Raw genomic sequence first — 23805 nt, 5'->3', positions numbered from 1 at the left:
TAATTTACTAATATATAAATCTTTAAATTATTAAATTCAGGAACTCTTTCAACAGAGACAATGATGATGACTTAGACTTCTAAGAACCATATCTTTCAAGGGAGTATATGATGAAGAAATCTACTTTCAAGTAGCAGCAGTTTCATCATGCATCTACCAGTTAAGAGAAATTTTATACTGAGTCAAATTTTTATTTTTCATATATTCCATCATTTAACGGTTTTATGCTTCCTCAAAACGTAATCTTTCCTTATGGTTCTCTTTTCATTTAAATATAGGTTTCAGTTTCGAATTTATAATTTAATTATTATTTTAAATTAAACCAATGCATGGAGGTATACAAGTCAATAATAAAACATTTACATACTTCCAAAGTCTTTCCTTTGATTATGTAAATTTTCAACATTCCATTAAGAAAAGACATAAATTTTGGAAGTAACTTCACATCACTATGCATTGGTTTTTCTTTTCTATATATATCCATCAAACAACATTTACTATAACCTTTCTATACAACTATTATAGAACTATTGTAACTTCTCACCTTTCATCTTCTTTCTTCTATCCAACTTATTACCATAAAAAAACATGGTTGCATACATAGAGGATTTCAATCCGACAACAGATAGGTTAAGTGTTGCTGTTAAAATACTCAGGTTGTGGACACCCCATATAATTTTAAGACAGCCTATTTACAAATGTTTGATCTTGGTTGATGAGAAGGTAAAACCCATTTATATTTTCCAAAACTTGTATGTATATGTTTTTAAAATGCATGTTATCCATCATCTTCTTAACATTTTAATTTCAATTGTGTTTCTTTTTATATTTAGGGAAAAAAATTGAAGCTAGAATCCGAGGTCGGCTTTACTTTGATAAGTTCAGAGACGAGTTGCAAGAAGGACAATGGTTTTATCTTTACAATTTCGAAGTTATTGAAAATCATCAAACTTTCAGGAACTGTAACAATCCTTTCCAAATATTAATCACAATCCAAACGGGCATCACCCCAATACCTCCCAGATGTCCAGAAAACTTTCTTCATCTAACAGTTGCACTATCACTTGAAAATGCTATAGAGGATGAGAGAAACTACTGTGCTGGTAAATTTTCTCAAATCTTACTGTTTAATCCTTTTTTATAAAACAATAGTTTGATGAAATTCCTTCTCCTAAGTACCTTATTAATTTTTCCCTCTTTTAAAATAATTTTAGATTTTTGTGGAACGGTGGTTAGAGTCGCACCACATCGTAATATTTATTTTCTAGATTATGAAAATGGATACAATGGTCTGAAACAGGTTGCTCCCTTTACTGTAATTGACATCAAGTGAGTACATTGTTTTAAAACAACTATTTAAAATTACTATCTCAATTTTGAATTTTTTGCCAATATTTGTATTGCATAAATATATTTATTGACTTTGTTATTTTCCCCTGTAAAGTGGCAAAGAGATTGAATTTATTGCCGTATGTAGTACATGTTTGGAATTTGTTCATAAATGGGAACAAAATGTTGCAAGTCCTTCCAATGAAAGTGAACCAGTAATGTGTCTGATTATGTTTTGGAGAATCTCTGTCTTTGAAGGTATTAAGAAATCGTAAGAATTGGTTTTAGAGAACCCAAGAGTTCAATATATATTTTTTAACTTACCTTTTTTTTTGGGTTAGGTGTTCATTGTCTAATGTCTCAATTAAGATGTTCTCATCTTATATTTGGTAAAGAAGCAAGATCGTTCACTACAGATCCGACACTGTAAGTTCATAAAATTTATATACTATGACATATTTTTAATATGGAATTCATTTCTATAAGACATTTACACTATTTGTTTTCTTTATCTTTCGCAGTCTTTGTTTTCATGATACATCAGATGATGAAGATTATAACAGGTCAGAAGAAAGAAAGTGATTCAAATGAATAGATGTAACGACCAGATTTGCTACCTTAAAATTTATTACGTAGTAATCTTTAATTTCCTTCTTATTAGAATAAGTTGTTCAATTAGTTGTTGTAATTTTGAACCTTTAATTGCGGTAATATTTTGTCACTAAATCTTCTGTTTAGCTACATTTCTGTTTAATTATCTTTATTACCAATTTCAATAAATTTTTGTAAGATACTTTCGACAGAAACGGATTATGAATGACAGATGCATGCCATTTTAAAGTGAACAACATTCACTAAAACCAATGCCATGCCATTTATAAAACAGTAAGATTTGGATTCCCGTTCTATACCAAATCTTATAAGGTTAACATATTAATCTGGAATTTATCTATAGATTCTCATTCTAAGATATGTCCATTAGGTATTCAACAGCTTTAAACACTTCTATATAAAGTTAACATATAAATTTATATATATATATTATATTTACTGGAAAGCTTTTGTAAATATTCTCCAATATATATGAGTATATTTACTGTTACGTAATATAGGAACTTAATATATATATTTTCTGAATATATATCTTCTCCATAATATATAGATTTTCCATCTACTGTCCAAAAGAGGCTGATAATTTGATTTCTATCATAATCAGATCAAATCAAAATCTATCTTCTGAAATCTGCATATCTATACAATATTTATAAAATATTTTAAAATATAGTGGAAACAAATAAAAAATAGTGGAAGCATCGTGACGTTAAACATATGTACCTGAAGGGACTCTTCCAATTCAATGCACTTCAAAAAAGCTATAACAATCTTTACAATTTCCTATCACCAAAAAAACATACTTCCAATCTCTCCAAAAACAAAAAAAAAATTCATTCGAGAAAATGATAATCACAAGAATTGCTGATCTCCGTCCGGGAAGGTCCGATTGGAGGATCATCGCTAAGGTTTTGAGTACTTGGAAGACTAATGATTTTTTCGAAAAAAGGGTGATGCTCTTGGCCAATAAAGAGGTAATCTCAACTTTCTATATTCGCTATACCGATTTTATAGCCAAATACTCTGTTTACTTAATTAAAAGAGACTCTAATACAATTTCCATTTTGGACATGCAAGGGTCAAACGATTGAAGCAACTATAATCTATGATCCGCGATTGAAGAAAGTTCCAAGATATATCAACGGCGGTGAATGGTATTGGATTGATAAATTTAAGGTCATCAATCCAACACTCAGAGAGAGAAACACAACACATCCTTACCAGATCAAAATTATCGAGGAAACTAAGATGATCATAAAAGCAGATGAGGGGGAGGGTGACTTCTATCGCTTCAAAAACTTTGAAGACATAAAAAATGGCAGATCGTTGGACGGTTCATATTTTTGTTAGTCCATTCACTTTGACAATTTTCTAATTCTTTTTTATGATCATATATACATATATTAATTTTTACATATATTTATTTGTATTATTGCATCATAGATGTATGTGGCTGTATAATTGATGTGAAGCATAAACCTAACGATGGGAGTGAAAATGGTTATGATGAAGTAGTCTTTACTCTCCTTAATGGCAGGTACTAAATTTTGCCAAAACTTCTTAGTATGTGTTGTTTGATTTACAAGTGTTCTTTTTGATTTTTACTCCATCAATTAGAATTAGTATATTTAGATACTAATAAGATAATAACCTTAGTTTTTTTTTTTTTTAAATAGGAATGACAATCAAGTGTTGTGCAAAAAGGTTGTATGCTGAGTATTTTATGTATTATTAGAGATTAAAAGGATGCCATCTTACATACAAAACCGAGCCAGTGTTTTGTATTTTACGTTTTTGGAATCTTGGTGTTATTGAAGGTATGTTTCGGTCTCAGACTTTATTGTATTAAAATTATATTAAATTCTCTTATCAAATTTAATAGAACTTTTTGTTTGGTAGGGAAACCATGCATTGTCAATTGCAATGACTCATCAAGGACCTCCATAAAACCAAACATTGCTGGTTTGGAAAATCACAAAACCAAGGAAGTTTAAACGCAAATATTTATAATTTCTTCTTAATACCAATATAACTTACATTCTTCATATATCCAGCTCTGAATTTGCAGCGTGGTATTACATAAGGAACCGGATGAGACATCAAGATGAAGCCACAAGAACAATTGCATAAGGAGATCAAGGATAAAGTCATTATTTAAAATGTCTTCTTATTCATCTATCCTTTTATGTATTAAAACCTATGTGTTGTTGAACTATGACTCTTATTTGGTTTGTTTGTACTTGGTAATTCACATCTATTTAGATAATTATGTTTGGTTTGTTTTTAAAACGAAACCATTGAAAGTGGAAAAACCATTAAGTGTATAAGGAAATGCATATATCCATTAAACTTATACTTACCACAATTGAGTATAAAATTTATCTAATATATAAACTCTCATGATTTTAGATATGAAAGGTGAATTCTATCTAAGAAACTAAATTAGGAATAAATATCTTTTTAATTACTATTTTAATTAAACGCAATCACAACAACTAACAAAATTATTCTTCTTCATCTCATTTTTTGTAGACAGGGTTTTTAGACCTTCTACTATCCAGAATTTTTCTAAACATACTGATAAATCATTGAATATGAAACGGAGGAAAGATGAATCTGAGAACAAAACTCCACATTTTTCAAACAAAGAGAAGAAATCTCGGATAACTCCATCTTCTGAAAACGAAAATCCAACACAGCCATTCGTTGGATCAAATAATACAGATCCTATGAAATTTGTACTTCGTCGAGTGTTGAAGGATATAACAAATAGCACTGATAGTAATAAAAATGTTAGCAAATCTACAGAGCAGTCAAAAAGGAGGTCAACATGTGAAAAAATGGAATAATCACTGCACTACCACCATCCACTTCAAGGAAAGTCCTCCATGGTATGTAGCTCTTTAGTATATATTATAGATAATCATATAACTCAATCAATTCATAGCATTTCTTATTTTGGTCAGGCTATTGATGCACCTCCTACAAATATTGGATCTAATACTAACGTCCCTATGAAATCTGTATTTCGTCGAGTGTTGAATGATATAACAGATATCAGTAATAGTAATACAAGTGTTATCAAATCTATAGAGCGGTCATAAAGGAGGTCAACATGTGAAAATATTAGCAGAATCAATACATTAACACCATCGACTTCAAGAAAAATCCTACATGGTATGTACCTCTTTAGTATAGATTATAGATAATTATTTAACTCCATCAATTCATAGTATTTTTTTATGTTGGTAAGGTCCTGAATATGCACCTCCTACAAATATAAATTTTGCAGATTGTGATACACCTAATGTATGCATTTCTCCAATCCGGCGTTTGTCTTCTCTTACAAAAAATTCAAGTATCATTCCATATTCAAAAGGTTATATTTTTACGTATATTTATATTATATTTATTATATATTGCATACATTATAATTTAGTTCTAATACTTTTTTTCTCAAAATATATATACAGGAAATGAATCAAATATGTCAGAAATCATTGACACTCCAAGTAGACATTCTGTAAATACTAATCAACCAGGCAATATGAATAAAGGAGATAACTTGAATGTCTTTACTCAAAAAACATCTCAATCGGTGCTAACAAGTATCATAGATCCAAGTGACGACAAGAGTAAAAAACAACAAACTAGATTCGGGATACAATTTATTTTCAATTATGTAGTTTATTTAGTAATATAGTCTATTAAAAATCTTGAAAAAGTGTTTATTTTACTAACCTCCTATTTTTCAAACCAGGCAAATTAGGTGTTTCTTTATCTTATCCTTTTGTGGATAACAATAGTATCAGTAAATTCAAAGATTTGGATAACATATCTGACCAAGAAGACAACTCAGAAATTGGTGATTTTGTTAGTGGTATAGTTCTTATTTTGTCTACTAATTAATAAACAATACTTATTCTACTAATTATATATATCTAATAATGTTGTTTGTCAGATGATTCAGAAGCTGAATATGAACAACAAGTCTTTGACTGTAGTAGTAGAGAAGATGAACCTGATGACCCATCTGATGCTAATGATTCTGACTCTTGATTCAGAAACGATTACAAAAACTATTGAACAAAAAAAACAAAGAAACTAAAGGTCGTTATGAGTTTCTAACCCTTTCTGATGAGGATTTCAAAAGGTTTTTGGTCAACCTATATCAACTGTAAAGCACAATTTAAGTTGCACGGAGAAACAAAAGACCACGAACCCAAAAGACGGTATTGTCAACAAAATTATTTTTTTTCAATATCGGATATTCAGTTTCGATCATATTTAATTAACAGAATTTTTACCAAATTCAGCTTATGATGATGACATGATCCTATCCACACATGTAAAGATTGTGGTGCTATTTTCTGGTATGGTGAAAAATTAAATAGGAGGAAGAATACAAAAACACCAATATACAGTGGATGTTGCATGCATGGACAAATTCAACTACTATCGTTGACAGAATCTTCACCTTTATTGTTGTGGTTATTAACATCTGATGATGACTTAGCCAAACATTTCCGAGAAAATATCAAAGCTTATAACATGATATTCTCATTTACCTCTATAGAAGGTAAAGTCGATCGTTCAGTAAAAAAAGGTCGAGGACCTTCTATGTTTGCACTGCAACATGAAAATTATCATCTAAGGAGTTCTTTGAAACCCAAACCTGGCGACTATCCAAAGTTTCAACAGTTGTATATTGTTGATACAGAAAATGAAGTTCCAAACCGAATGAATATAATGAGGTAATTATAAATCCAATATTTTTTTGGTCAAATTATTTTACAATTTATTCCATTTACACTATTTGATCTTTTCTTATCCTTCTTTTGTTCTCAGTAAAGGTAAAGATGATGAGAATCCATCCGTAAAGAAAAAGTTCAGAGAGGAAATTGTTGAAAAACTACAGAAGATGTTATATGAAATAAATCCTTACGTACAACATTTTCGTTATGCAAGAGATATGTTTGCTTTGGAAAAGGAAAAAACAAATTTCCATATGTGAATCGTGTCTACACGTGAGAAAGATGGCACCAAATATAACTTGTCTACTGCTTCTGAAGTTGCAGCATTGATACCTGGAGATTTTAATGACGAAATGAATAAGCGTGATATAGTTATTGAAATGCAATCTGGTAAGTTGAAAAAATTCATGAGTGTGATATCTCTTATCTTGCTTTGTAATATCCTCTTTTATTTTCACTGGGAGAAGATGGATACACATTGGGTTTTAAAAAGACAATTAATAAAGGATCAAAGAAGAAGATGAGAAAGTATATCATCGCGTATAGGCTACCCGAAAGGAAAGATGAGAAACATATACTATTCTGGTGTAAGTGTTTATTTCAGCAGTTCTTGGTTGATACATATACTATGATTAAGTCTAATCGTCTCTGGTATCTAAAAAAAAAACAGAAGAAATTAAGGAGTTCAAACATAGAGTAGGTCCAACAAGCAGCGGATGATGCAGAAAATAATCTAACATATCATGGTAACAGAGTTGTTATTCCACTTTCTTTCACCAATGGACCAAGTTATATGAGGCAAAATTATTTGGATGCTATGTGTACATGTAAACAACAAAGAAATAGTGATATATGGGTGACTCTAGGGTTTTAGCTACCGGTGAACCGGATGCGACTATGGTTGATGTGGGTGACCGAGGTCAACCACCGGGTGATCCTCCAGATGGTGTTGGTCGGTGGGTACATAAGGTGAAAGGTAGTAACGTAGGGGGAATGTTGAAACCGGAGAGTGTGCTGGAATACTCATTTGTTTCGGAGAGGTTACGATTGGACTTTCCTGATGGTGAGGATGGAGAGCCAGTGGTGACAATTGCGGCGGAGGTCTTGGAGGCGATGAATGGGTTATGGAAAAGGTGTATGATTGTAAAAGTTTTGGGTCGGAATGTTGCTCTTCCGGTGTTGACTCGTAAGCTTACGGAGTTATGGAGACCGAGCGGGGAGATGTATGTGATGGATCTTCCTCGTCAGTTTTTCATGATACGATTTGAGTTGGAGGATGAGTATATGGCGGCACTGACAGGGGGTACGTGGAGGGCTTTTGGTAGTTACCTGATGGTAAGAGACTGGGCGCTGGAATTTGATCCCTTGCGGGATGAGATTGTGACAACTCCGGTATGGGTTAGGTTCTCTAATCTACCTTTTAAATTTTATCATGAAGCTATTCTGATGGGGATAGCTGGGGGATTGGGTATACCACTTCGCGTTGATGGAACGACGCTTACTCTGGAGAGAGCTCGGTGTGCTAGGGTTTGGAAGTGAATATGTGGAACCCGTTAAAAGGGACTATAATGGTCAATGGGGAGCGGTACTTTGTATCCTTTGAAGGGTTAGGGGAAACTTGTTCAGCTTGTGGTTTGTACGGGCATATGGTCCATGCATAACTTCAGAAGGGGGTTGAGCACCAGGTAAAGCAAGTGGTTGATGGTGGAGTCAGTAGGGACACACCAATTGCTCAAGAAGGGACGAATGCAAGCAATGTATCAGATGATGGATTTACGGAGGTTAGGAGGTCTGGTCGGACTACTGGGTCACCGCCGAGCAGGGTCAATTTTACGGCGGGTGGGTCGCAAGTCGATCATGGCCGGAATCTTCGTGAGATTCAAGGACATAAGGAAACTAGAGATATTGCGATATCAAATTGGTTTGGTCGGCTAGAATCAGAGATTCTTACAACAAATTTAAGGGAAGTTACGATATCCTCGGCTGAGGATAAAGAAAATGCAATATCCTCCAATGTGCTTAGCGGAGATGTGAGGCCGAAGCATGGGAAGGGTTTGATTTTGGAAGGTGACGTGGTGGAGGGGAAAAGAAGGTTTAACGAGGGACCGAATTATAGGCCAGTGGGGGGTATAGGCCCACGAGAGGGCTGGTTTATGGCCTGACAAGAAAGGAGATTGAGCTAGCGGAGTCGGTAAAACGCATGAGAGTAGATTCGGAGGTCGTGGGAAGATCAGGAGGGTGTTTTGTAACGGAGAGTGAAGGGACGGTGGATCTTGTCTCAGTTCCCCGGCTTCCTGACAGCGGGTTCGAGAATACCCAGAATGGCTTGGCGACAAGCGAACCTATTAGGGATATTGCTGTGCAGCTTCGTTCGCCGGAGGAAGAGGCGTCAGCGATGGTGGCGTGATGGGACGCCCCGGTGATTCTTATTATTTATTATCCTTCTATGATGAATTGCTTATTCTGGAATTGTCGGGGGGCGAATAAACCCAACTTTCGGAGGTCAGTTCGATATCTATTGAAGAAATTCAAAACGGATATTCTAGCCTTGTTTGAGACACATGCGAGTGGGGACACAGCTGGTCGAATTTGTCAAGGACTTGGGTTTGATAACTCATTCCGAGTTGATACGGTGGGGCCGAGTGGAGGCTTATGGCTGTTATGGAGGTCGGAAGTAGGAGAGGTGACTATAGTTGCATCTTCGGATCATTTTATTCACGCCTTGGTTGATGATGGGGTTGAGATTAATGTCATTGCTGTGTATGCAGCTCCGACTGTCTCATGGCGAAGTGGATTATGGGGTTGCTTGAAAGATGTTATAGCAGATGTGCAAGGACCGCTTATCATCGGGGGAGATTTCAATACCATCTTGTGTGTTGATGAACGAACTGGGGGGAGTAGACGTCTGTCCCCTGACTCACTGGCGTTTGGAGAGTGGTTCAATGAGCTGTCATTGGTGGATATGGGATTCAAGGGAAACCGGTTCACGTGGAGTAGGGGTCGGGTTGAGAGTACGTATGTGGCTAAATTGTTAGACCGAATATTGTGTTGTGCTCACGCACGTCTGAAGTGGCAAGAGGCGATGGTAACTCATTTACCGGTTTTAGCGTCTGATCATGCGCCCCTCTACTTGCAGTTAGCACCTAAAATGGATTACGAACCAGGTTGGCGACCATTCCGCTTTCAGGCTGCCTGGCATAAACACATGAGTTTTAAAGAGTTGGTCTTGACATCCTAGAATGGTGCGTTTCGGACCCCGGAAGCATTGCTTGAACTGCAGAGGAAGTTAAAGAAGCGGAACAAGGAGGTATTTGGTGATGTTCAACTGAAAAAAGACAAGCTTGTGGCAGAAATTTAAGTAGTGCAAGATTTGTTAGACTTGCAGCAGACAAATGCTCTTTTACAACAGGAGGATGATATGTTTAAAGAATTAGAGATGGTAATGGAGCAGGAGGAATTGATTTGCTTTCAGAAGTCAAGAGAGAAGTGGATTGCTCTGGGGGACAGGAACACAACATATTTTCATACCTCTACTGTTATTAGAAGGCGGAGAAACATAATTGAGATGTTGAAAAATAATGAGGGGGTCTGGATCACAGATAAAAAGGAGTTAGAAGCTTTAGCTGTCGCTTACTATAAGAGATTGTACTCTATGGAGGATGTTGAATCCATAGCTCCAAAATTACCGCAGCTTGGGTTCACGTGTTTACCGAGGGAAGAGCTTACTCAGTTGAATCAAGTTGTGCTATCATTGGAAATAGATAAGTCTGTTAGAAGCATGGGGAGCTTCAAAGCTTCTGGTTTAGACGGATACCAGCCAATTTTCTATCAGTAATGTTGGGAGACCGTTGGGGAGTCAGTGAACCGGTTTGCACTTGAATTTTTTGAGACGGGTTGTTTGTTGGTTGGTACGAATGATGCACTGCTTATTCTGATAGCTAAAGTAGCTCAACCGGAGAGGATTATGCAGTTTTGTCCCATTAGTCTGTGTAATGTCTTATTTAAGATAATCACAAAAACTATGGGTGTGCAACTTAAGGCGGTGATGCAACAGTTGATTGGGCCTGCTCAAGCTAGTTTCATTCCCGCGAGGTTGAGTACGGACAACATCATTGTTGTTCAAGAGGTTGTGCACTCAATGAGACGAAATAAAGGGAAGAAAGGTTGGATGTTACTCAATCTTGACTTAGAGAAGGCGTATGATCGTGTTTGTTGGGACTTCCTTGAGGACACTCTATATGCAGCAAAACTCCCAGTGGCTTGGATCAGGTATATAATGCAGTGTGTCACTAGCCATCAATGACTCTGTTGTGGAATGGAGAAAAAACAGAGCAGTTCAAACCTTCACGGGGACTACGACAAGGGGATCCTTTGTCCCCGTATCTTTTTGTACTTTGCCTAGAGAGATTGTGCCATATGATTGTGTTGTTTGTTGCTTCTAAAGATTGGAAGACGATTCAATTATCTCGGGGTGGTCCGGCTTTGTCTCACATATGTTTTGCTGACGACCTCATTCTTTTTGCGGAGGCGTCTCTGGCTCAGGTTCGCGTGACAAGGAAGATATTGGAGAGGTTTTGTTCTACCTTCGGACAGAAGGTTGACCTGGAGAAATCCAAATTTTTTTTTTCAGAGAATGTTCATCGTGATCTGGTGCAACGCATTAGAGAGGAGAGTGGGATAAAAGCCACTAAGGAGCTTGGGAAGTATTTAGGCATGCCAATACTTAATAAACGTATCAATAAAGATGCGTTCAGTGATGTTATGGAGAGGGTATCGTCCCGTTTAGCAGGTTGGAAGAGTCGCTTCCTTAGCTTGGCTGGGAGGATTACCCTCACAAAGGCAGTACTATCATCTATTCCCGTTCATTCCATGAGCATGATCCTGTTGCCAGCAAGTACTCTCAAAAAATTAGATAGCCTTTCAAGATATTTTTTGTGGGGGAGCACAATTGAGAAACAGTGAATTCATTTGCTGTCTTGGGATCGAGTTTGTCTCCCTAAATCGGAAGGAGGGTTGGGGATTAGGCAGTCAAAAAATATGAACAAAGCTCTACTTGCGAAGATAGGGTGGAGAATACTTCATGACATGAGAGGTTTATGGGCACAAGTGTTGCGAAGCAAATATCGGATTGGTGATATCCATGACCCGTCTTGGTTGGTGGTAAAGAGTCATTGGTCCTCTACTTGGAGGAGTGTGGGAGTCGGGTTACATGAGGGTGTGATTCCTGGGTTGATTTGGGGTATTGGGGATGGTCGAATGATTAAGTTTTGGAAGGATAAATGGTTGCTAGGGACTCCCCTATGTGATTTGGTTTCACATGGCCTACCGGATGGGTATGGCTCTATTACCGTACGAGATGTTTGGGTGAATGGGGCAGGATGGAACTGGGCTTATGTGGGACAGTTTGTGTCTGAGAATATAAGGTTGCGCTTGGCAGGGGTGGTATTAGATGATGTCACAGGCGCCAAAGATAGAATGTCATGGGAAGCCAGTGCGAATGGTCACTTTACAGTCAAATCCACATATTGGATCCTTACTCGCAATGAGGCACCCTGACAGAACATGGAGAAGTTTTTCACTCGTATATGAAAGTGGTGGCTCCTGAGAGAGTTTGAGTGTTTTTTGGTTGGTCGCACATCAGGTAGTCCTGACTAATGTTGAGAGGTGTCGGCGCCATATGAGCGAGACAGGGCTATGCTCGGTTTGTCATGGTAGTGAAGAGTCTTTGTTACATGTTCTTCATGACTGTCCGGTTATGATGGGGGTTTGGTCTAGACTGGTACCTCCGGGGAGGCTTCAGAGGTTTGGTTCTCAATCAATTCTCGAATGGATATATGAAAACTTAAGCCAGAATGAAGAGACCGATGTCTGCGCATGGTCAACAATGTTTGCTTTGAGTGTTTGGTGGGGATGGAAGTGGCGTTGTGCTACGGTTTTTAACACACAAGACGGTTGTCGGGACAGAGTGATGTTTTTGACAGAGATGGGACATGAGGTTGCTCGAGCACATGCAGCTCTGCTGGGAAATCTGAATCTAGCTGGTAGGGCAGAACAAATGATTAAGTGGACACCACCTGGGGAGGGTTAGGTAAAGCTGAACATGGATGGGGCGTCTCGTGGGAACCCGGGGTTAGCTGCGGTGGGCGGGATTGTACGGGATCATGATGGCAACTGGTGTGTTGGATTCTCGTTGAACATCGGTATATGTTCAGCACCGTTAGCAAGGTTATGTGGGTGTATTATGGGCTGTATGTGGCTTGGGAAAGACGGTATAGGTGGGTGGAACTGGAGATAGACTCCGAGATAGTGATGGGTTTTTTAACGGCAGGGATCAATGATTCACATCCTCTTTCCTTCCTAGTACGTTTGTGCTATGGCTTGATGTCGCGTGACTGGATAGTCTGCATTTCTCACGTGTATAGGGAAGCAAACCGTTTGGCGGATGGTTTGGCTAACTATGCTTTCACATTGCTTCCGGGTTTTCACTTGTTTGAGTCCAGAGTTGATGTGGTTACTTTTGTGCTTTTCAATGATGCTCGCGGGACTGCGTTCCCACGCTGTTGCGAGTGTAGGTTGTTGTTTCATTTTGTTTTTTTTGTTTAATAAATTCAGGGGTGTAACCCCTTCTTCCGACCAAATACAAATGTGTACATGTAAACATTTTGGATTCTCAGACCTTTTTATAACCTTCACTTGCAACGCGAAGTGGCCAGAAATCACGAGATTCGTCAACAAGAGGAATTTAAAAGTTGATGATCGGCCTGACATCATTTGCAGGATTTTTAAGATGAAACTAGAGAAATTTCAGGTAAATCACTTTGACTAATATCTTACATTTTAAACTTATATTTATATGTGTAATTGAATTTGCTTAAATTAATTGACATAATCTATTTTGCAGCTATTTATCAGATTGAGTTTCAGAAAAGAGGTCTTCCTCATGCTCATATTATTGTTTGGATAGAAAAAAAACATAAGTTCCCAACAGCCGATCATATCGACAAGATAATTTGTGCTGAAATTCCAGATAAAGAGAAAGATCCAGAACTCTACGAAGTTGTCAAAGAATGATTCATGGTCCATGTGGAAGTGCGAATATTAACTGTTCGTGTATGGTGGGAGGAAAATGTTCAAAGTTTTATCCTAAGGAGTTTGTTGATAAAACAAACGTAGCCAGAGATGGATATCCAATTTACAAAGATGGCGATAACCCAACTACAGTATTAAATCACCCAAGTATTGATCACACAATGTTTACCGCTTGGTTTGAGTTGTGTCTAAGGGATGAGGAAGCAAGAAGCTTATATATGAACAGATTCCAAATAAATACATCTATGATAAAAAGGAGAAAGAGTTTCGTTAGAGAGGTATAAAGGGTTATGCTATTGGGTGAATCAATTATGTGGCACCATCTTCGAATTCTCATCAACAGTAAAAAAAAAGGTCCTACCAGTTTCAATGACATAAAAACTGTCAAAGGAGTTGTTCATAAAACCTATAAAGAGGCATGATTTGCTCTAGGTTTGCTAGATGATGGCAAAGAGTATATTGAAGGCATAAAGGAAGCTAATTTTTTGTGTTCACCAAAGTTTTGTCGTAGACTTTTTATGATAATGCTTATATCTGAGAGTTTAACTTCTCCTAAAACTGTAAGGGAAGAAACATAGAAAATCCTATCAGAAGACATTGAGAGAAAATAAAAACAGAGGAGACAACGTCCATGTATATTTTTACTTATATAGCTTAATGTAATTTTACTATATAACAGCCATAAATATATGATAGCTTAATTTAATTTCTCTAACCATATTACTAATTTTGTTTTTGGTAGACTTTTGTTTGTCAGACCATGAAAACCAGAAATTGCTACTAAGAGAGTTACAGAAACTATTGAAAAGAAATGGATGTTCACTGAAAAAATACAACCTTATGCCACAAATATCTCTTGAAGATGCAACATTGCCTAATCAGTTTATAATGGATGAACTCAATTACAACCGTGAGGATCTAACAAAGAAACATGTTGGTTGGAAAAAGATGCTAATAGAAGAACATAAGAAGATCTATGATGAGATAATGGAAGTTTTATCAATGACAAAGGTGGTGTCTTTTTTTATATGGATTTGGAGGAACAGGGAAAACATTTTTGTGGAAAGTATTGTCTGCAGCAATAAGATCAAACTGTTATATTGTTCTCAATTCAGCATCTAGCGGTATTGCCTCTCTACTGCTGGAAGGAGGAAGAACAGCTCACTCTAGGTTTTCTCTTCCTTTAAATCCAAATGAAACTTCTACTTGCAAAATGTCACGGAGCTCAGAACTTGGTGCATTGGTTGGAGGAAAAGTTGTCCTTTTTGGAGGTGATTTCAGACAAATATTGTTGGCGCAGGAAGGGAAGCGATTGTCATTGCATCATTAAACTCTTCATACTTATGGAATCAGTTCAAAGTTTTAAGACTGACAAAGAACATGAGGTTGCTTCAAGACATTGGTAAAAAAGAGGCCAGCGAGATAGAAGAGTTTTCAAAATGGATATTGGCAGTTGGAGAAGGAAAAATTAATGAGCCTAATGATGGTGTTTGTGAAATAGATATCCCACAAGAGTTACTTATTCCAGAGGGATCCTCTCTGTTAGAGTCAATCATTGAAGCTGTTTACGGGAAAAAATTTTCCACCCAAAAGGATCCTAAATGTTTCCAAGAACGAGCTATTCTTTGCCCTACCAATGAAGATGTCAATTCTATCAATGATGTCATGTTATCAAGTCTAAACGGTTAGTTCATCTTTAATCGTCCTTTATTTGTTCGAAGTAATCCTTTAGACATAATTCATCGTATTAATTTATTTTGGTATTGTTTTTTGCTTATATTTTTAGCTGAAGAAAGAATTTATCTAATTTCTGATTCAATTGACCCTCAAGATAAACTTGCCCTGAAAAATAAGGTTTACTCACCCGATTTCCTAAAAACAATTAAGGTTTCAGGTATACCTTATCATCGGCTTTGTTTGAAAATAGGTTGTCCAATTATGTTGATGAGAAATATTGATCTGCATGGTTGTTTGATGAATGGTACAAGACTGCAGATCACCCAAATGGCGGACCATGTTTTACAAGCTCGGATTTTAACTGGTACGCGAGTTAGAAAGATAGTTCTCATACCTAGGATGTTGATATCACCATCAGATGCTAGGTTGCCTTTTAAAATGCGTCGAAGACAGTTCCCAGTGTCAGTTGCTTTTGCAATGACTATCAATAAGAGTCAAGAGCAGTCTCTTGAAAATGTTGGAATATACTTGCCTAGACCCATTTTCTCACATGGTCAGTTATATGTAGCAATGTCAAGGGTTAAATCAAGGTCAGGATTGAAGATGTTAATAACATATAGTGAGGGAAAACCTCAAACGAAGACAACCAATGTTGTTTTTAAAGAAGATTTCCAAAATCTTCATTAGGAAATGGAATGGTAACTACTCCTAATTTTTGGGTTTATGATAATTTCGATTAACTTATAGCTATACTATATTATTAACTCTATATTTGTTCAATTTGACAAACAAGTTAAATACAACAAATGGTTCAAGGGGTTAAGAAAGAAGCATGATACCTCCCTGAGTTTATTACTTTTGTCTAATATTACTATTATTTAGTTTTTATTCTTTTCTTATTGTTTACTTTGGATATTAAAGATTCATAAATACAAATTATTATTATTTCTTTGAATTAATCTTAAAACACAAACCAACAAAACTATACTCCAATATTTCTGTGTGTGTAATCTCTTACGAACCTACTATTCGATATTGTGGAAGATATATCCTTTTACATAGATACAATTCAATATTGTGGTGTGTCTGTTTCCGTAAAAAGCTATATTCTGCAAAGTACTTACTCAATCAAGATTTCCAATCTACTGTATAACCACAAATCTATAAGTAAACACTATATAAACTTTGAAAATAAGTTGAAATACCAAAGTAAGACTACAAAAATGAAAATTACAAAAACAAATTACCTCACAATAAATATAATCATGTGTTGTAACACGGGTTATCCCCTAGTTTTTTATTAACCACAAAAAGTACTACTTAGTATATTGAATTATATCCTTGAAGATTGCTATTGAGATTAAATCATCTCAATATGTTGCAACTTTCTCATTCACTTAACTGTTTAATATAAAGTATATTTGTAATTTGTACATATTCTCCTAGGTTTACATTTAAGGTTATTGAGTCCTTGCTAGGATCTAACCGCCACTTGGCAAGCCCAAATGCCCAATGAAGTGTAATTATTTGTAGGGGTGGTGGAACTACCAAAAGTTTAATTCACGCTACCAAAACAGGTTTAGCAGCAGGGTTGGTGGCATGAGCAACGATGACTTACATACGCAAAATCTTGGAAAACATATGGGTCATGCATGTCCTTTTCACACGTATAATAATTTGTGGTTATCTCTAAACCTTTGGTTTTTCCTTTCACTAGCGGAAGGGGTACGTACCTTTGGGGTGATGTTGCAAGAGGAAAACCGTTGGAAAGATATTATCCATGCATGGTTATTTTGACAACATGTCATGGAACTGAGTCATCAATAGAATAACAACAGCTAGTATATATTTTTTTAATGTTTAAAAAGAAAAGAAAACTTTATAATCTAGTAAATGGAGGTTAAAAGAAAAACGTCTAACCACCTATGAACAGCTAATCCGTAAGATTGAATGCATTGTACCTTGATTGAACTTATACACAACAAAACATTTCCGAGCTGTGTTTATTTGTTTATATAATGGGCAATGACTTTTGACATATTAGATTTTATTTGTTTGTGTATGTAAGGGTGATCTTAAGACACGCAAACGAGTGTGAATCTCATCTTGTCGGAATCTCAAATAATATTGTGCCGTCCTTTGGTCTTTTCAGTATCTCTATGTTTATTATCTTATTATTGTAGGAATTTGAATCAAGCTGATTACAGTTACACAACGTCAACATTAGCATTAACCCATTAAACTTGCTCTAAGCACGAGTAACTTCGTTGTTTAAACTAGAAAGTAGCTCTTCTATATTGTATACCATCCTCTTTACGAATTCAATTAAATTAGTTTTAAGTAATTCGTGTATAGCTAAATCTTGATTTGGACACACACGAACCCCCAACGTTTGTAAGATTCATCCATGTATTGCGGAAAAGAAACTTACATTTGGATTAATGGACTATTTTTTCCCCAAAAGGTAGAAAACTAAAAAAACAAGTTCATTGTCACAAGACGCTTTTTGTACAATATCGTGGGGCGCCCCATATATTCTTTCTTTTTTTTTTTGGTAAAACCATATATTCTTTCTTTATTCTCTTTTTGATCTTTCACATAAAAATGTTTGACATTCATTGAGAAACATGAATCTTTCTATATATATAAAATTTATAATGTACTCGATCGTCATGCAATGGAGTGGCATTTTTCATTGACTCTGTCTAAACTTGGCTTTTATCGACCCCACAAGTTGACTAATTGTAGTCGATCATGGTACGTTATGAACCTTAAGACTTGTTCAAGACACAGTGACTAAGATTTTGTAACCAACCATAATATATTTATTATATTTCTTACAAAAGTTTATTTTCCTCAAGCCTCTGATATGAGCTGGTACGCTGCTATATATAAATGTATAGACGCACGCCTAAGAAAAGAAAAGATAAAAACTGAGCACTGAAATTTGCACTCAAAAAAAAAAAAAAAAAGCATGGCTATGGAGAATGGAGCTTTGGTTGATGGTGAATTTGAGTCTCTTTTAGGGATATTCAACTTTGATCAATGTTCATCTGACGATACAATTTTTTACAATGCTCCTAGTGAGATTGATGCTTTCTCTTCCGATGAGTTCTTCCCATTTGGTACGAGTCTGCAAAGGAACTATCCGGCTGTTCTTGATGGTTCCAGTTACCAAATGAACCTCTATGTCGACTCAAGACAAGTAAGCTTTAATTGAAAACGTTGTTTTTTCGATTTTTTTTTTTTTTTTGGTCAAATCCTAAGCCACTACCTGTACCTCCCGGTATCAATGAGCTAACGATAATGGTTACCACAAAGCAGGAGCTGATGAAACCGATGAAGAAGCAAAAGTTAAGCTCGGAAAATAATTTGGTCACCGAGCCTAACACTGCTTGGAGAGATGGTCAGAGCCTAAGCAGTTTCAATAGTTCAGATGATGAGAAATCTTTAGGTTTAACAGCTAATACATCAAAAAGCCTTACACGCAAAGCAAAACCCAACAAACGGATAGCATCCGATCCTCAGAGCCTATATGCTCGGGTAATTCAAGAAACTAAACAAATCATTGCTGATTTGAGTTGTTAGGTTTTGTGGAATAATAATGTTGATGTATGTTGCAGAAACGAAGAGAAAGAATAAACGATAGGCTAAAGACATTGCAAAGCCTAGTTCCTAATGGTCGATATAAGCACAATGCTTGAAGACGCCGTCTATTACGTGAAGTTCTTGCAGCTGCAAATCAAGGTAACACAACTCTTTGTCTTGCTTGAGTCTTGGTCGTTTCTTGTACTTCAAGAAACCATGTAACACTCTTTCCTTAACTCTGTTTATAATATTTCTCCTAACCAAGCACTTTTGTTTCTTGCCGTTTTTGCAATGTAGCTGTTGAGTTCGGATGATCTATGGATGTATGCACCTCTTGCTCACAATGGCCTGAATATGGGACTACATCATAGTCTTTTGTCTCGGCGTATGTAAGACAATATCACTGGAATAACATAACTTACTTGCTGTTTTTTTTTTTTTTTTTTTGCTCTGTGTTCATGATTATCGTTATTTTTGTTCGAGCTGTTCAATTTTTCTGTCTGTTCCGTTCTATGAAATTGATGACACTCTTCTTGTAATTATTATATATGCTCAAGTCAATTTGGAGTAATTGATAGCATTTTAAATTTAATTTTTGGTTTTTATATGTACCTGAATGGGGGGGGGGGGGCATATATGTGTATCAAATGCAACAAAATTATGGGGATGTCTAAGCAATACTCACACAGCTAATTTAAACCGGATTAATAAAACAGAGAAAGATTCAAAAAGAAAAAAGATTTTTTTTATTTGATCAAGAACCGCTAAAAGATTACAAGAGAGATCTAACTAGTTTTATTCGCAAGTTAGGGGTTTTCTAAAGTAAACTTGAGCCTAAGGTTCTTATGGGATTCGATCTTATCTCTCGGTATCTTCTTTTCTAGGTTGGTTTCCAGACCAATAGATGTCGAGCTAGGCCCAAAATGTCAAATAGTTTATTTTTGGTTTAAATCGGGTTAACCGGGTGATACTAAACCACTCTGGACTACAATACAACCAAATTTTCAATGTACTCTATGGTTTACAAACAGAAATTTTAGCGTTCGCTGAAAAATCAAACTGATACAATACCCAAACAAGGCCTAACGAAGACGCAAGCACCGGTAACGGTCCAAACATCCAAAGCAACAACGGTACAGAAACGCACATAACTCTGTTCCCAACCATAGCCATTAAAAACCCTCTCTCCAGCACCAATCTTGTATACTCCCTAAACGACGTTGTCCCCGTGATATCAAAACCGCAGTCGCAGTCTCCTTCAGTCTTCTTAGCAATCGCGTTGATTAGGAAAATCGCATCCATAAAATAACTCAGAGCAATTGAGCTAAAGAAGAAGCTCGCCGCAAGAAGCAACGAGGCAGAGGCATATTTTAGGACGAAGATTTTAGCGTTTTGTGAGCCGAAGAAGATGTCATCGGCCGCGGTGATGAGATGACTCGCTTTAAACGCGTTGTTAGTTACCGCGGCTAGAGAAAGGAAGATAAGTATGGCGATGGAAGCGGTGAGAATTGTCACCATTTTTTTGTTCCTCAAGCTTTGTACAGCCAACATTCCAGTCTTATCATCACCCTGCGTTTTCATTATGATCAACAACAAAAAAAAACTACAAAGACATTAGGGATTTAATTGTTTTACTCGTAAAAGCAGAATTTTGTCTTTGCGTTTACAACTTTACATGTGACTTTTTTGTAAAACGTAAAAGCTAATGTTTTTGTAAAAAATGTAAACAGAAACGCTTAATTATTCTGTTTGCGTTGAACATTTTTTTTTTTCTTTTTAAACTAAAACCTATTGTTCAACGTAAAACTAATGAGTAGTATGTTTACCCTTGCATATTTATACTCTAATAGTTATTAATAATGACAAAGACATAAGGGGTTTGATTGTTTCATATGAAAAAGAAACAAGTGAATTATTTTCTGATTTTTCACTGAAGATATGTGTTACATGTAAACACTAAAGCCATTTATTCCGTTTGCGTTTTACAACTAATTTTATTTTTTTGGTAAAGAAATTAATGTGCTTACATTTGCAATATATACATACTTCAATCATCTTTTGAAAACTTTAGGAAGAAACGAAAAAAACAAGATAAAAGTTTGTAAAAAAAAAATCATAGTTGCCTAAATATTTTGGTTTAGTTCAAATTTGAAAAGAAAATAATTTTTTTTATGATAACATATAAGCGCAAAACAAAGTCTACATAGAACAAACATCTAAAAAAAAAAAAAAAAGAAGAACCTCTTTGATGTCACGGAACCAAGCTTTGCGTTTGGAGGAATCAATGCCAAGGGAAGTACGAGAAGGGTTGTGCTTGAAGGTGCTCCACAGAAAGACATGGTATCCCACTGCTATCAACAAACTTAATGGCACAACTATGCTGTCTGTGTCGATCTTCATTCTCATTCCTCTCCTTTTTTTGTTTTTTCAGTTTTGGACTAATTACACTGATTCTAATTTGCATTAGCAAAGGAATATACCAATATATAAAGATAAAAAGTTAGTGGACAAATGGGATTCATAGTCAGATATCAAAACGAAAATAGTGGACATCTCTCCATTGTCTTGCCGGTGTTATTTTGGACGTATACGCAACTAATTCTTGGTCGGACTATTAAACAAAAGTTAAATATTTCATGGGATAAAGTAGGACATATTAACATCTGACAATGCACACTCACTTTACCCACTAGCTAATAGAGTTTGGTATCATGTAACAACACACATTCAATAAAATGTCTAAATATGTACAAATGTATTTCTATTTTATTTTTATGTACAAGTGCGTTTACTTACATATAAAACATTTAAGCTTGACTTAAGAGATTTTCTTATAGACTTGCTCGCACTATCGAGCAACTATCTTATTGAAGAGGAATATAAATTAAATATTAAGATTAAGATTGACATGTGTAAGTTTTGCCTTGAGCACTCGACTTTTGGTTGGTTGGCCCCAAAGGATCTCTAGCTCATATTTGAGGAATTGCTGCCAAAGACTGAATCAGAGCCGGTCCGAATAAGAAGCCTAGTGAAACAATGGCTTTGGCGTCCAAAATTAAACAACCCCATTTAGAAGTTAAATTTTATATATATTGTATATAGCTTATATAGAAAATGTTAAATGATAAGAAGGGAAACAATATGGCCAAAATATTGAAAGTAAAACAAGGCCAATATTTTGAAACTACATTAAAAAAATTATGTAATTAGTTACAAAAACAAAAATATGTTCGACGAAATGTTGAACTTAAATCTTAGATCCCATAATTTATTTTATTATTTTGAGCTTCAGACACCTTAGGAAAACCATCATCTTCTTGTGGTGTGTTGTATTTATATTATGTTCTGAATTGCATTGAGATTAATCATAAATAAAGAAAAATTCCTTTTCATATCCTTCATCTTGTACTGTTATTTTCCCGCATTGTTTATCCTTAGTTTTGTCATATTTTTTTTGCGTGTCTTTCATTAGATTAAAATGATAAGAAATTGATACGGCCAAACTGTAAAATGTATATTTCACCAACAATGATTTACATTTTATCAAAAGAAAAAAAAAACAAAGAGTCTAAATAATTAGGTGATAGGATGGATACTGGGAGAATTTTCGCCTCGACGACAATTGTGACAACGTCGACAAATTCCTACAATAGAAAAGACAAAGAGAACGAAAATCATCATAACAGGAACCATTCATGGCTTGAACCATGGAGGATCTTTTGGGAAGATCAACGCAGCTTCTTCTTCTTTAAGTTGGTATCGTTTCAAAGATTTAATGTGTATTATATTATTGTTTAAAAACAACCACCAAAATTTTTTTCTCATCTCCTGAGTTTCCTTCTCTTAGGAGATGAGAAGAATGAGAACAATGTGAAAATTTGTTATTCTCAAAAAAATTGTGTATGATATCTTGTGTTTTGTTTAAACATTTATTTTTAGTGTTTTTGCTATATTTTATCTAGATGTTTTGGAGCATTTGCTATTTTTAGTGAAAAACAAAATCTATTTTCTATTATTAAGTTTCAAATTAAATTCTTAATTATTTAAAAAATATTTAAGATTTTTCATTTGTCACGAGATTTTCCCAAAAAATTGTGTAACGGTCGACAAACTCTAAGATCAAAGTCTCAATCTTCGTCCCACTGGCCATTTTTGGTCATCAGGGATGATGGAATCCCTTCTTCAAAGCCACATCTTTGGTCAGAGACAAAATCTTCGAACTCAACTGAGTTGGTAACTCCAAACGTACTTTCCTACATGAGTCATGTATGCCTCTCCGATAACATGTTTTAGTCGCCTGTTGGAATGACCCGCAGAAACAACACGACATTCATTATATTGATTTTTTATAAATTTTTTAGTCTATTTGAAAATGGAAAAAATGTCGTTTTAACTATGAACTTGCACAAAAACGCCATTTAAACCATCAACTTTGCCTCCGGCCATTTAAAACATACAGTTGCAGTTGACTCTCTGTTTAAACATGAAACATCATTGACCAGGCTAAAAACCCCAGGTCGTAATTTCGGGTGACAGAGCAATTAACACCCGTTAGCTTCTCTGTTACGCTGTCGTTAACAGATCCGTTAAGGATAAAAACGACTCTGATTCAGAATCCTAAATTTTCATCTTCGTCTTCTCTTCACAATTACAGCCCCAATTCTTCTTTTTTCATCTTCACCTCTACACTAACGAATCGAGTATGAGTTGCAATTCAGGACAATCGAGTGGTGAGAACAGAGGACGTTGGTGCCAT

At 35.6% G+C, this 23805-nt stretch overlaps 4 protein-coding genes and 2 pseudogenes across 5 annotated transcripts; 4 read left to right on the top strand and 2 right to left on the bottom strand.

Annotated features, from left to right (window-relative positions):
• The first annotated feature begins 325 nt into the window (after window positions 1–325).
• Window positions 326–1911, top strand: LOC147921556 (uncharacterized). Its single transcript, XM_087497737.1, has 7 exons — window positions 326–335; window positions 834–962; window positions 1053–1103; window positions 1215–1329; window positions 1445–1587; window positions 1671–1755; window positions 1851–1911. Exons 1-7 carry the CDS (start codon window positions 326–328, stop codon window positions 1909–1911), a joined length of 594 nt encoding a protein of 197 aa, XP_087353863.1.
• Window positions 1912–2786: 875 nt separating this feature from the next.
• Window positions 2787–4071, top strand: LOC147921555 (uncharacterized). Its single transcript, XM_087497736.1, has 4 exons — window positions 2787–2915; window positions 3019–3274; window positions 3385–3478; window positions 3996–4071. The coding sequence occupies exons 1-4, from the start codon at window positions 2787–2789 to the stop codon at window positions 4069–4071; spliced, it is 555 nt and encodes a 184-aa protein (XP_087353862.1).
• A 3476-nt stretch (window positions 4072–7547) lies between these two features.
• LOC147921554 (uncharacterized) lies at window positions 7548–9102 on the top strand. Its single transcript, XM_087497735.1, has 4 exons — window positions 7548–8087; window positions 8152–8280; window positions 8363–8822; window positions 8906–9102. Exons 1-4 carry the CDS (start codon window positions 7548–7550, stop codon window positions 9100–9102), a joined length of 1326 nt encoding a protein of 441 aa, XP_087353861.1.
• Window positions 9103–18397: 9295 nt separating this feature from the next.
• LOC104760637 (transcription factor bHLH139-like) lies at window positions 18398–19656 on the top strand (annotated as a pseudogene). The gene is made up of 4 exons (XR_015588967.1): window positions 18398–18666; window positions 18786–19004; window positions 19085–19208; window positions 19347–19656. The product of XR_015588967.1 is annotated as a transcription factor bHLH139-like (transcript).
• A 306-nt stretch (window positions 19657–19962) lies between these two features.
• Window positions 19963–21515, bottom strand: LOC104760636 (uncharacterized). The gene is made up of 2 exons (XM_010483595.2): window positions 21291–21515; window positions 19963–20618 (listed from the first exon to the last, which is right to left on the bottom strand). The coding sequence occupies exons 1-2, from the start codon at window positions 21453–21455 to the stop codon at window positions 20064–20066; spliced, it is 720 nt and encodes a 239-aa protein (XP_010481897.1). The 5' UTR covers window positions 21456–21515; the 3' UTR covers window positions 19963–20063.
• A 1023-nt stretch (window positions 21516–22538) lies between these two features.
• Window positions 22539–22924, bottom strand: LOC109130599 (uncharacterized; annotated as a pseudogene).
• Between the last annotated feature and the right edge of the window lie 881 nt (window positions 22925–23805).

Source organism: Camelina sativa, chromosome 18 (assembly GCF_030686135.1).
Source record: "Camelina sativa cultivar CO46 ecotype springtype chromosome 18, ASM3068613v1".
NCBI classification, from domain to species: Eukaryota; Viridiplantae; Streptophyta; class Magnoliopsida; order Brassicales; family Brassicaceae; genus Camelina; species Camelina sativa.
This window is presented reverse-complemented; position numbering and strand designations above follow the sequence as displayed.

Coding starts and splice junctions, on each gene's coding strand:
- LOC147921556 (XM_087497737.1), top strand. Junction 1,330..1,444: donor TTTACTGTAATTGACATCAA/GTGAGTACATTG, acceptor TCCCCTGTAAAG/TGGCAAAGAGATTGAATTTA. Junction 1,756..1,850: donor TTCACTACAGATCCGACACT/GTAAGTTCATAA, acceptor TATCTTTCGCAG/TCTTTGTTTTCATGATACAT.
- LOC147921555 (XM_087497736.1), top strand. CDS start 2,787: ATGATAATCACAAGAATTGCTGATCTCCGTCCGGGAAGGTCCGATTGG. Junction 2,916..3,018: donor TGCTCTTGGCCAATAAAGAG/GTAATCTCAACT, acceptor TGGACATGCAAG/GGTCAAACGATTGAAGCAAC. Junction 3,479..3,995: donor TTTACTCTCCTTAATGGCAG/GTACTAAATTTT, acceptor TCATATATCCAG/CTCTGAATTTGCAGCGTGGT.
- LOC147921554 (XM_087497735.1), top strand. CDS start 7,548: ATGGGTGACTCTAGGGTTTTAGCTACCGGTGAACCGGATGCGACTATG. Junction 8,088..8,151: donor ATGAGATTGTGACAACTCCG/GTATGGGTTAGG, acceptor TGATGGGGATAG/CTGGGGGATTGGGTATACCA. Junction 8,823..8,905: donor GAATTATAGGCCAGTGGGGG/GTATAGGCCCAC, acceptor GCATGAGAGTAG/ATTCGGAGGTCGTGGGAAGA.
- LOC104760636 (XM_010483595.2), bottom strand. CDS start 21,455: ATGAGAATGAAGATCGACACAGACAGCATAGTTGTGCCATTAAGTTTG. Junction 20,619..21,290: donor GGTTCCGTGACATCAAAGAG/GTTCTTCTTTTT, acceptor ATGAAAACGCAG/GGTGATGATAAGACTGGAAT.